This window comes from Podarcis erhardii, assembly GCF_964252035.2.
Source record: "Podarcis erhardii genome assembly, chromosome: 12".
Taxonomy (NCBI): Eukaryota; Metazoa; Chordata; class Lepidosauria; order Squamata; family Lacertidae; genus Podarcis; species Podarcis erhardii.
The window spans coordinates 47,043,559-47,057,132 of NC_138513.1; the positions used below are offsets into that span (position 1 = coordinate 47,043,559).

At 43.8% G+C, this 13,574-nt stretch overlaps 1 protein-coding gene across 7 annotated transcripts in view; it reads right to left on the reverse strand.

The window, feature by feature from the left end:
* AOAH (acyloxyacyl hydrolase) overlaps positions 1-13,574 on the reverse strand; it is a 98,586-nt gene that overhangs the window by 25,115 nt on the left and 59,897 nt on the right. For all 7 annotated transcript variants that reach the window (XM_081834802.1, XM_081834801.1, XM_081834803.1 and 4 more), the window contains 3 exons: positions 10,675-10,769; positions 6,225-6,316; positions 1,416-1,498 (listed from right to left, as the gene is read on the reverse strand). In XM_081834802.1, the coding sequence (XP_081690928.1) occupies positions 1,416-1,498; positions 6,225-6,316; positions 10,675-10,769 (270 nt within the window). The remainder of the gene's footprint in view (positions 1-1,415; positions 1,499-6,224; positions 6,317-10,674; positions 10,770-13,574) is intronic.

Consider the following 13,574-nt stretch of genomic DNA (forward strand, 5'->3'; position numbering starts at 1 on the left):
CCAAGGCAGCCGAGATTAAGATAACGTTTTCCTGCTTCCAATGGTACTCAATGGCTGCCGTGAAATATCTGCCTTCCTAAAGTTCAATGGGCCAGAACATTCATTAACAGTTACATTATTCGGATCCAAGACAAAACACATCATCACAGAATATGATAAAAGTACAGGTGAGAAAGCCTATCCTGAGACATGGGGAAATGAGTTCAGGAAGCAGCTCCCCATCAATCACACATGCTAGGAATACATGAACAGCTGAAGGCACCCTGTCCCCGACTACCCTGGAATGAGCTGAAAATAATCAGGCGGAGGACAGGCTTCTATCAGTGAAGACTAGCTGATCATTCTTGGAGCTTATATGTGGTTATTTGCAGCTCAAGCCATATGTATCCAGGGTACAGCGTTTTCAATAAGCAGAAGGCTGCCTGTCTGAGGCGTTATACCTTGTTTCCTGAACTATCAAGCGGCATGAATTAATTACAAGAAAAATCTGTCCCAGCCAGTGCATCTATATTTGGAAGAATGAGAAGAAAACGCACCCACTTTATGTTGCTGAAGAAGATGCTGGTGTGTCCAGCAAACTTCAATGGGAATGTTTTAGTATGAGTACCAGTGTCTGTTAGGACGCGGGTGGTGCTGTGGGTTAAACCATAGAGCCTAGGGCTTGCCAATCAGAAGGTCGGCGGTTCAAATCCCCGCGACGGGGTGAGCTCCTGTTGCTCGGTCCCCGCTCCTGCCAACCTAGCAGTTCGAAAGCACATCAAAGTGCAAGTAGATAAAAAGGTACCACTCCAGCGGGAAGGTAAACAGTGTTTCCATGTGCTGCTCTGGTTCGCCAGAAGCAGCTTAGTCATGCTGGCCACATGACCTGGAAGCTGCATGCCGGCTCCCTTGACCAGTAAAGCGAGATGAGTGCCGCAAACCCAGAGTTGGCCACGACTGGACCTAATGGTCAGGGGTCCCTTTACCTTTACCTTTTACCAGTGTCTGTTACCACTATGTCCAGTGACATATTTGAATGATGATTCTAGGCAATGTGTTGTTGTTGTTTTTAATCCTGACTCCTACGTATTTGTGTGTTTGCTAATAGTTAGCCAGCCAGCCAGCCATAGGAATATAGGATACCTTCTTAGATTGAGCCAGTGATTCAGTCTAGCACAGTATTGTCTTTACTGAGTTGCAGTGACTCTTCAAGGTTTCAGGCAGAGGTCTTTCCCAGCCCTACCTAAAGATGACAAGAATTAAACCTGGGCCTTAGCCTTCTGCATGCAGTGCTCTATGTGCCTCCCCTAGAAACAAGAATGATGAGGTTTCTATACTGCTCAATCTGCATCCCCTTCCCCCAGCCTTGCTGTTCAACAGCTTCTACTCATGGTGAATGAATGTGCACCAGTGTGGGTAAAGAGCAAACAAGGTACCATTTTTGGAAATGTTCTGGTAATCTCGATGGTTGCAGCGGTTTCTTTTTCGTAAATATAGGTACAGCGACTCTGTCCAGCCTCTGAAACAAAGTTAACAGAACTCTGGTTTAGTGAAGGCATGGCATGCAAATAAAATATCAGATCAAGAATTGCAAAGATACAGTGCAGAGGACATTTAGGTCACTTATTTGGGGAGAGGAGCTTTTATGACTAAATGGTCTTGATAGAACACCCCCATTTTAGCCTCATGGCAACACTGTGAGATGGGTTAGATGGCATGATAATGACTTGTCCAGTGGCCAATTCATGAGTTTCAGAGCTGAGCTGAAATATCTGAATTGATCACATGTTCATGTCCCTTTAAGAGGGGGAGTTACGTTTTCTTACCAAATCGGGGTGGGGATCAAGTTTTGGGAGACAGCTCTGATCAGTCTACACTGGGAAGCAAGGCAACCAAAGATGATTATTCAGTGTTGCAGTACTTTTGTAACATCTCCTGAAGAGGACAAATTCCTCAGTCAGCGCTGTTAGCAAACAAAAAAGGCACAAGGCCTGTGACCTGGGTGTTATTTACTGGAGTGATTGTTCATTCATTCCAAATGTGTGTTTGGCTCCAAAGCAAAAAAGCTAGATGGGATCTCCCTGAAAAGATCTGTTGTTGATTATATCGGGGGGCTCCTAGCCCAAAGGCCTTTAACACTGCTGAGCTGCTGCACTTGCGCAATGAACTGAAAGCCAAGTTTCAGTTGTGGTTCATAAAGTTCAGTTGTGCTTTATCTTTGTTGCAATCTCACCTGCACACCATCTGCGTGGCAAAGGGCCTAGTGACGCACCGTATTTATAAATGTTAGAACCACAAGTTATTTACATCTACAACTTACAATCAAGGGTGCAATGTTTGTACATTTGTTGTTTCTGGAAACTTCTTGGAGCACCTTCACGATTCCATTGTTATCCAAGGCTTACAAAGGGATGTTTGGAGGAAAAGGATGCTATTAGTGGAAGGATATAAACCATTGGAAGAGCTGTACAATGGTGTGTCCAGCACAGCCAGGGTTTGGGCACAGTACACAAAACAATCTAGCTTCTGCATCACTCTGGTTCTCAACACATCACCTGAAATGAACCATGAGCAGGGACAAGACAGGCACTACTGTCGCAGGCTGGACCTTCACTTATCCTTATTGGGGAGGGTCAATAAGTGCAATAGGCTTGTTTGCTTATATCTCCCTTTGGGCATTATTATTAATTGTGAGATAAGGCAATAAGGATCCAGAAAGAACAGATGGCTTGTTCCCATTGAGGGAGGAGAAGCCTGAATATCTTCCAGAAATTGTATATAAGCATTTAGTGGGCACAAGTGAGCAGGGAATTACTAGGGGGTTATTTTACAGTTACTGTTGTGTAATGAGTCAAAGGATTTTATATCTGTATTATTATTGTCTGTATTTGCATTAGGGTAAAGTAACTGCCTTTTGGTTCCAGAGGGTACAGCTACTATTGGTTCATTTAAGCTGCTGTATTTGGATCCTCTGTCTTATTGGTTGCCTCCAAAAGGCAGGACTGTGATTGCCTGATATTGTTCCCTCCAAAATGTATCCTTTCTAGCTAGTTCCCTGTCCCTATAAATGTAGCTCTCCCCTCCTCAAGTCTCAGTCTTGTTGCTTTAATAAAGAAGTGTTACTAGAGAACTGTCTCCAGCATATTATGTCAAGAGAGCTGAAATCACAAACCCCACGTCACAACAGTTACTAATATTTTAAAGGTGATAAATTCATTGATTTTTAGATGCTGTGGGCAGTCTTTTACTAATGAGCCTCATCAGCAAAAGGATCTCTGCTTGCACAACAGGAATTTCCTCCCTCTGCTTCCTGTGTGCACACTCACTCTCCCCAAATCTGCTCCAGAGGGTTGGGAGAACCCCAGAACATATTTAGGGGGTGCATGAGAGATGAGAGGGAGATAACATTCCCTTGTGCAAGTAGAAATCCTTATGCTGAGAGAATGATTACTTCAGTGCTACACTGGATTCTACTTCAGTGTTGTTTTCTACCCTGAACCGTTAGGAGTATGGAGGCTTAAAAAAAAAATCTAGATAAAGAATCAAGAGAGACAGAAAGGAAATAATTTTCAGGATGCATTTTTCAAGAAACAGAAACGCTTAAAAGCACTGGTTTACTCCACTGATGGTTTTCTCCAAGAAGTCAGGCGAACCCAGACTAAGCAATGTCACTGCGATTTCACATTGAGGCCAAAATGAGGGTGAAATTGTGAAGTCCAAACTGTAAAAGCTTTGCGTCACTAAGACGTCTGGATCATCTTATAAATAGTTTCTTATATCTGACAGCCCCACTTCTTAGAAAGTATAAATAACTACTCTCGGTAAAGGTAAAGGTAAAGGTAAAGGTAAAGGGACCCCTGACCATTAGGTCCAGTCGTGGCTGACTCTGGGGTTGTGGCGCTCATCTCGCTTTATTGGCCGAGGGAGCCGGCGTACAGCTTCCGGGTCATGTGGCCAGCATGATTAAGTCACTTTTGGCAAACCAGAGCAGCACACGGAAACACCGTTTACCTTCCCGCTGGAGCGGTACCTATTTATCTACTTGCCCTTTGACGTGCTTTCAAACTGCTAGGTTGGCAGGAGCTGGGACCGAGCAACGGGAGCTCACCCCATCGCGGGGATTCAAACCGCCAACCTTCTGATCAGCAAGTCCTAGGCTCTGTGGTTTAACCCACAGCGCCACCCGCGTCCCTAGACAACCACAATTCCTAAACAAACAATAGAACATCTACAGTATTGGCCCAAATATAAGCCGTGCCCGCAAATAAGCCACACCTTTAAAATTCATGGGGGGAGGGAAGAAAAAAAGACAATACCCGAATATAAGCCACTCCCTTAAAATTCTGCAGGCACTCACACCTGTAGCACCGTAAATCCAAATAAAAAATCAATACTGCACTGTAAAATACGGGGAAAGTGATGAATGACTTTAGAATTACGGTAATTGCACAACAGTCTCAAGCTCGCAAATCGACAATAAAATTGTTTTTGTTCATTTTTATCGTATGTCTGTTTTAGCAGCGATATTGTAAAAACCGATTTTTGTAAGGTCACAAATTGAAGCTGCACTTTAACTTTTCATGATCTGAATTTTCTTTTTGAGGGGGGGAGTGTGGATTATATTCAGGCCAATACAGTATATATGATCCTGTTTGTTCCCAATAAATCCTTCTTCACACAAAGAATGAAAAACCTAGCTTTTTATATGATTGAAAAGAAGATGGGGGCAAACAGTCTTATGAACTAAGAAAGATAAATTGCCCAGGAATCAGGAGTTTATGGAACATTAACAAAACTGCCTTAGCAATTGCAAAGAAGTAATTAGGAGACAGTTGAACCAAGGAAACCTTGTCTCTAAACATTGCTTTGTCATCTTAGACAAGTGGACAGATTTGGGAACAGAAGGAATAATAGATCCCACAGATTAAAAATAGAGGGTATTTCAGAACAGTGACATTGGGAAAGAACATCAGGATGAAACAAATGGAAAGTAATTAAGTTGGAGCTGAATTTCGAAGGTAATTACTCTTGGGAGCAAAAACTACCATTTGGATGAAAACCACTAATTTAAGCTGCCATACTTTGTTTAAGCAGGGTCAGAATTGACATGTGGAAAAAAGAATGGACAAATCTGGCAATTTCAGCTTTGCTCAGCTTCTCATTTCCCCAATCTTAAGTCTTAATCACATTTCCACAACACTTTGTGATTTTTCTTTAAGCCCTCATGAAAATTCGGATGTGTATTATTATTATTATTATTATTATTATTATTATTATTATTACAACCCTACCCACCGTTCACCAGCGGATTCCAGAGTGGATTACAGTGGTGCCCTGCAAGACGAACGCCTCGCAAGACGGAAAACCCGCTAGACGAAAGGGTTTTCCATTTTGGAGGCGCTTCGCAAAACGAATTTCCCTATCGGCTTGCTTCGCAAGATGAAATGTCTTGCGAGTTCCTGCGGGTTTTTTCCCCTCCCCCCCTTTTCCTAAGCCGCTAAGCCGCTTATCAGCTGATCCGCTGATAAGCTGCTTATCAGCTGATCCGCTAAAAGCCGCTAAACCGCTAATAGCGCTAATCCGCTAAGCTGTCAATGGGCTTGCTTCGCAAGACGAAAAAACCGCTATACGAAGAGCCTCGCGGAACGGATTAATTTCGTCTTGCGAGGCACCACTGTACAAGAATCCGAAATGAGTAATTGACCTTTTGTGACACACCACTCCAAAGTGATTGTTTTTAGAGGCTTACAGAAGGACCATGATTTGACTAAAAATGTGGAGTCAAGGGGCTGAAGCTTTTGGATTTCATTAAGAATTCCCCTCTACTATCTCTCCAATAATTAAGAGGAGGGAGCTCATATTGAAAGAAACTGCCTGGGGGAAGGGAGCTGCAGCGACAAAGACAGTGAGTTGGGGAAGAGAAAGCACACACACACACACAAACGACTGCGGTCCAGCTGTGCATCCCTTTAAAACATAGATTCCCACCCTTGCTTTCGCTGGGACATGGATCTATGTGCTACAGTTGTGTTGTATGGGCTTGAAGGTAACTATGTAGGAAAAAGAAGAAGAAAGTTTGGTCTGGAAACCATGAAACAATGTGTTATCGTGGAATCGGAGGATCATAATTTTTAGGAAACATCAGAAGCAGAGGGCACGGCAACACTCCAGAACTTCCATCTGAACACAAAACATTTTCTCCACAACCATTCATTCCTGAGATTCTGGTGACTTTGCTTACACACCCGATTGTTGAGTTGAGGAATCCGGTTGCTCCAGAAAACTGTGGCCAGTCGAGCTCATCGGCAAAAGCCTCAGGAAGGTTGGAAAATGCCTTCTATAAAAGAGATTAAGGAATCAGGATGGGTTTTATTTTCTGTACTTGCCCTTCACCGAATCGTCTCATGGTGGGTTGCAATAATGGGCTTCCATGCCCAGAACATTGGCAATAAACTTGATTATTCTTTTCATACTACCTTTTAATGTAGTATGAAGTTCAAGCAGTTTAAATACAGTTAATAGGACACAGCTATAGGTCATAAACAAATTAGTTTTCAAGAATTATAGATCAGACATGTAAAATATATGTATTTCTTTTTGGGAGGAGGACTTAATCACAAACCCCTTCCCTTGAGATTTTATTCCTAGAGATCAGCTACGTCTTGAGTATAGTAAGGCTGCCCTCCTGGCTTGGTGCCATCTTGAGCACTATCCAATGGGTGGGTAACCGTTATTGTTTTTTTGGGCCAGATCCTTATCTGGCTCCACCCCTATAGGGCTCTGGGGGGAGCGGTGTTTGCTACACAGCACGGCTATGGCCCTTCCCAGAGGGCTACCATTTTCCTGTGGAACTATGTTGGACCCTCCATTTTGAGCAAGCCTGGGTTGCATGGCCAATCAGGTCAGGGACACAGGGATTGTGCCCTGCCTGCCCCAGCCATATTCAAGATGGCAGCCAGATGCAGACCACCCTCTTTGCTGACTGTTGCAGGATTTTCTACCCACCCACCCAGTCTGTTAGGGGCCCACCCTGACAGGGGCGAGTTGGCGAAAGGACCTTGATATGGTTTACTTGGTTGCCGCATTTGGGGCCAGGGGTGGATTTTCCCCTGCAAGCAAATTAGCCAGCCTGCAGCTTTCTGTCTACCTCATAGAAACTTTCACAACTCTGGTCGAAAAGGCATTGGGCTGGATCCTTAGTTATGTGGGTACCCCGTTAAAGGGGTGACTCTGTCCGGGAGTCCACAAAGGGACTGATGGGCTAACACACCTCTCCCAATGGCAGCCTGTGTGGGGAGATGGCACCTGACTCCACAGTTGACCTCACTGGGTTACTATCAGGCAGCACATGGGCCTTACGCAAACCTACTCTTACCTGTAATCAATAAAGTTGTGGCCTAATTCAACCCAATACCAATCTCCTGTGTTCATTTTATTGGTCCTCCCCACACCAGCCGCGGACATCATTCGCCTGTGGCGGCAAATAGCACAGTGCTTTATGTTTTCCAGTACAGTCGTACTTCGGGTTACATACGCTTCGGTTTACAGACTCCACTAACCCAGAAATAGTACCTCAGGTTAAGAACTTTGCATCAGGATGAGAACAGAAATCGTGCTCCGGCGGCGGCAGCAGCGGAAGGCCCATTAGCTAAAGTGATGCTTCAGGTTAAGAACAGTTTCAGGTTAAGAACAGACCTCCGGAATGAATTAAGTACTTAACCTGTGGTACTACTGTACTGAATCTTGGCATTTAAGCTAGATTTCAGGGCTCAGCTTAGACCCTAGCAACCAAATCTGGTTCCTGGACCTGAGGTTCCCCACCTCGGCCACAGCTTCCTGAGTCCCACAGATTAATAAGGATCAGGGGAAAGGAGGACTGGGAAGGATGAGATCAGAGCATGGAGGTAGGTCTAAGCCTCGAGGACTCAGCATCGCTTCAAAATACTGTACAAGGCATTTGCAACACAGAGAAAAATACTTGTGGAGAAGTTGAAAAACGTGAACATCCAAGATTTACAAAAGAAATGCTGACACAATCTAAAACGCTAGCTTGAGTACATCACTTTCATGCTTCATTGTCATTACTGTCATTATCCTGAGTATTGTTACCACATTTATTAGGCATGATCATCTCAATTATCACTGCCTCTGATTTATTATGCTCATCCCCTGCTCTGTCATCAGTGTGATTCCTATAATCATTTTTTTTTCATAAAGCATTAACGAAGAAAAACAACAGCCAATCTCGAATATTTAAATCAGTTAAGGCTCTCCAAAGAGAAAATTAAAACTGCAAACAATGTGGCTTTTAATTTGAATGCTGCCCACAATGCAGCAATAATTATTGGTGCTGAATATTTACTTTTGGCATTGCAGTTTCCCCTCCCAATTTCCCTTCGAAGTTTTCAATAAGCCACTTGGGTAGTTCCTTTCTCTCTCTCTCTCTCTCTCTCTCTCTCTCTCTCTCTCTCTCTCTCTTTCTCTCTCGGAAGAAAATAAATAGCACTTCTTAAGCCATCATGTGGTGGTCGTGGGCAGAAAGCTGCTTTACCTAGATGATTAGCAGTAGATTGGCAACCATTTCTGACTCCCAACTGTATAACAAAAAGTAAAATTACAAGTAAACAAAAACACTCTGCCTTGGCTTGCCTTAGGCTAATCCCTTAGTGTCTCTCACCCGTAAAATATGAACATTAATTGCTTGTCGTCAACCAGGGCTTTGCATAGTTCTGCTGTCTGATTTTTTATTTTTACTTTAGACAAATGGAATTTCACAGAAAGAACACTTGCTGTGCCCTTTCCCCCCTGAAACCCCTCAAAAGGCTTTCTGGAGGGCTGAGTGGTGTCTCTTGAACATGTTATTCAGATGGTTAATAATGGTGGTTATGGGACAGTCTGATTTCTCCAGGCACAAGGTGGCTATGAGTTTATTGCTTGTTATTGACCTGGTTCAAACTGAATAGGGCGCCCCAAGAAAACACAGCTTGCACATAAACAATTTGAGAGCACCTTCCTGCATCTTTTCCTTGTCTCATATGTTTGGCTGCAGAGGAAACATCATGGCCTCTTGAATGACAGACACTTTTGTTTTCCAAACCAGAGGGGCGTAAGGGTTCTCTTAATGTTGGCTGAAGGGATTCCCACAAATCTGTCTTCTGCCTACGGCACTGTTGTCAACAGCTCCTGCAAATATTTATTACTGACCCTAATGATGAACATTTCACTAGCGATAAGTAGTAATTCAACTGTAGTCAGCACAGCAGAAGACAAGAACACCTGAGGTGAGAACAGAGGTGTGATTACTTGTGGGGGAAGCTATAATGGCCAAAAGACCCAGATACCTGAAAGACCACCTGCTTCCTTATACACCTGCCCAGACTTTGTAGTCATTGAAGGATGCCCCTTCTCTGAGATGCAGTATGTTCTGATTTGTGAGAGGACATTCTCAATAATGGCACCCCAATTCTGGAATGCCCTCCTCTCTGAAGCACCAACACTGATGGAGCTTTGGCACCAGGTAAAACCATAGATATTTCAACCAAGCATTTGGTTAAATTGGTGCCCCCCACCTCTTGGCTGCTGTAGTTACAGTGTTAGTATATTGTCTGCTTTCACATTGTTGTTGTTTAGTCGTTTAGTCGTGTCTGACTCTTCGTGACCCCATGGACCAGAGCACACCAGGCACTCCTGTCTTCTACTGCCTCCCGCAGTTTGGTCAAACTCATGTTTGTAGCTTCAAGAACACTGTCCAACCATCTCATCCTCTGTCGTCCCCTTCTCCTTGTGCCCTCCATCTTTCCCAACATCAGGGTCTTTTCCAGGGAGTCTTCTCTTCTCATGAGGTGGCCAAAGTATTGGAGCCTCACCTTCAGGATCTGTCCTTCCAGTGAGCACTCAGGGCTGATTTCCTTAAGAATGGATAGGTTTGATCTTCTTGCAGTCCATGGGACTCTCAAGAGTCTCCTCCAGCACCATAATTCAAAAGCATCAATTCTTTGGCGATTGGCCTTCTTTATGGTCCAGCTCTCACTTCATACATCACTACTGGGAAAACCATGGCTTTAACTATAGGGACCTTTGTTGGCAAGGTGATGTCTCTGCTTTTTAAGATGCTGTCTAGGTTTGCCATTGCCTTTCTCCCAAGAAACAGACGTCTTTTAATTTCATGGCTGCTGTCACCATCTGCAGTGATCATGGAGCCCAAGAAAGTAAAATCTCTCACTGCCTCCATTTCTTCCCCTTCTATTTGACAGGAGGTGATGGGACCAGTGGCCATGATCTTCGTTTTTTTGATGTTGAGCTTTCACATTAAGTTGCATTTAAATGAAATATGGCTTTATTGTATTTTAATGTTGTTTCTTGCTCTGGGATTGTGTGATGAAAGAAGAGCAGGTTATAAATAATTTTAACCAACCAGCCAACATGGGAGGAACAAGACACATCCATGGTACTAATAAACTGAACAGATGTTTTCCTTTCTAAAGAAGAGTTTCTGGTTTCTTAATATATATTGAAAACCTCCCATGATTATTACAGCAGTGGCTGAAAGTGATCATCCCCAGAAATATATAGACACTCAATGGGCACCCTTTATAATAGAGGGCAGTTATAATGGGCACCCTTAGTAATAGAGAAGAAAGTGAATTATAGGACGGCCAATTGAGATCAGTACAATGACCAGCTGAAACGACATACCACTGACATTTGCGATGCTGTCACCCATTCAGGAGGGATGTGAAAATGAGCCCCAGCTGAATCTCCCAACAAAATGATTCCCTTGGACTCTGTGCCTGCGGAAGACAATTAATAATTTTAAAAGCTTAATTATTTTTTTCTCACATTGCAAATCCGTATGCTGCACAAAGCACAACCGCATTAAGAAAACCCACACGGCAGTTCCAGCACACAAAGAGCAATCAAAACAACGATTTGGCCATTTGTGCTCATTTCCAAACCTAAAATAAGATTTTTAACTTCCTCTGCACTATAAATAACCGAAAATAAATGGACACATCAATCAAGTTTACAAAAAGTGCATGCTAAATTAGACCAATTTCTATTAGGCTGCTTTTAAAGCTTGAATTGGTACTTTAAAGTGGACCCTGCTGGGAGCAACATAAATTTTTACTATCTGCAGTACGTTCAATAAAAGTGGAACATTTAGTGAAATCAGGGCATTGAGAGCATTGCTCTCAATTTGGTCTATTAGGGCAAAATTACAAGCTTCTCATAAACACTGACTGCTTCACTGCACCCAGCCTTTAAAGATGGATGGTGCCTGATAACATCTCTTGCAATTTCAGGGCGCATAAAAAGCAAGGCAGTCGTCCTAGTCCACAAGAGAGAGAAAATGCGTCCCCAAATCCACAATTGGGCTACATCTTTATTAGCATGCTTTGAGTAACATAAAGAGTTCTGGAGACCTAGAAAACTTGCTCACTAAGCTGGAGTTCGGCCTACTGTGTCTTGAGAACCAGTTCAAAGAAACTGGCTTTTTAAAAATCAGGAAATAGTCTAACTTCTGCTCCCTCCTTAATGACTAACTGGCTTTGTGTTTGCCAAGCAGCTACTAAACATTAGTGGCGGCACAAGAATAGACCTTGTGGAAGGTCCATGTTAGTTCTATTCAGGGGTGATTTCCATCATGTACAGACACATCATTAGATCAATTTGTGTTTGATCGGGAAGTACAGAGTTTTGAGCTCTGCTGTGGGCTAATTTAGATACTGACTATGTGGCACTGTTGCCTCTGTAAAAGAACTCCACGACTGCCAGCAACAACATTACATTACAGTGGTACCTCGCAAGACGAATGCCTCGAAAGACGAAAAACTCGCAAAACGAAAGAGTTTTTCGTTTTTTGAGTTGCTTCGCAAGACGGATTTCCCTATGGGCTTGCTTCGCAAGACGGAAACGTCTTGCAAGTTTGTTTCCTTTGTCTTGCAAGTTTGTTTCCTTTTTCTTAAAACCGTGCATTCACTTCGAGCAGCAACTCATAGCACACGGTGTGGTAGCCTTTTTTGAGATTTTTGAAGACTTTTCCAAAGTCCGTGCTTCGCAAGACGAAAAAACCGCAAGACGAAAAAACTCGCGGAACGAATTAATTTCGTCTTGCGAGGCACCACTGTAATAACGTATTGTTATGTGCAATAGGAAGCGGAATTCAGAAGAACAAGGCTGTTTATATGAATTCAGAAGCATGAGATCTATGAGTTCTGGCGGTTCCCTCACTGCGAGAAGCCAAGTTACAGGGAACCAGGCAGAGGGCCTTCTCGGTAGTGGCACCCGCCTTGTGGAACGCCCTCCCACCAGATGACTAAGAGAACAACAACTACCAGACTTTTAGAAGACATCTGAAGGCAGCCCTGTTTAGGGAATCTTTTAATGTTTGGTGCAATACTGTATTTTAATATTTTGTTGGAAGCTGCCCAGAGTGGCTTGGGAAGCCCAGCCAGTATTATTATTATTATTATTATTATTATTATTATTATTATTTCCAACTCTTTCTATTCTCTTTCAGCAGGCAAGATGGGGAGTGGGAGCTGAGGGGGTCTTCAGTCCCTCCCAAAATTTTCAAGGAGGGGGATGGGCCCCCCCAAATCCTGTGGCTCCGCTCCGCCTCCTCCTCCCTACCCAGTGCACAAATGCTGGCATCACAGCAGCAGGACACCCTCGCATCCCAGCCCAGCGCTTGAGTGTCACGTAATGCACCCCCCATGTGTGTGTGTGTGTGTGTGTGTGTGTGTGTGTATGGGGGTGAAGTCGGCACCCCTGCTTTTAGCTCAACCCGCCCAACCAACTATGTCTGCCTCAGCCAGTTTCCACCCGGTCTAAGTTCTGCGATGGGTTCTTGTCAATTTCTTCCCTCCAGCAGGACAGAACGGCATATCCTAATCTCCAGAAATCAAGTTCACAATTTCACCGACTCCTTCACAGCTTCCTTCTAAAAATGCATGAGATTATGATGACATTATAGAACCCAGGAACACTGGCTCTTGCAGAATTACTGGTAACTAATTCTGCAATAAGAAAATGAATAAATTTGGATGCTCAAAGGCATTTTTTTTTTTTTAAGGGAGACTGGCCTGTTGTTTTTTCCTGGTAAAGTGAGCCTCCATTTAAATGCTGGCTGACTGACAGCTCTGATTCTCTCCCACACTTGAAGTGCTCTTCCTGCCTATTATCCTGTGAAACAAGGTTTATATAGTGCCTTTAAACAGAAACTGTTCTTTTTTTAATTAAAACTGCCCTGCGTTAGGGAGTGGGAGGCATTGTGACACCAGTAAAGGTAAAGGGACCCCTGACCATTAGGTCCAGTCATGACTGACTCTGGGGTTGTGGCGCTCATCTTGCTTTATTGGCCAAGGGAGCTGGCATACAGCTTCCGGGTCATGTGGCCAGCATGAATAAGCCGCTTCTGGCAAACCAGAGCAGCACATGGAAATGCCGTTTACCTTCCCGCTGGAGCGGTACCTATTTATCTACTTGCACTTTGACGTGCTTTAGAACTGCTAGGTGGGCAGGAACAGGGACCGAGCAATGGGAGCTCACCCCGTGGCGGGGATTCGAACCGCCGACCTTCTGATCAGCAAATC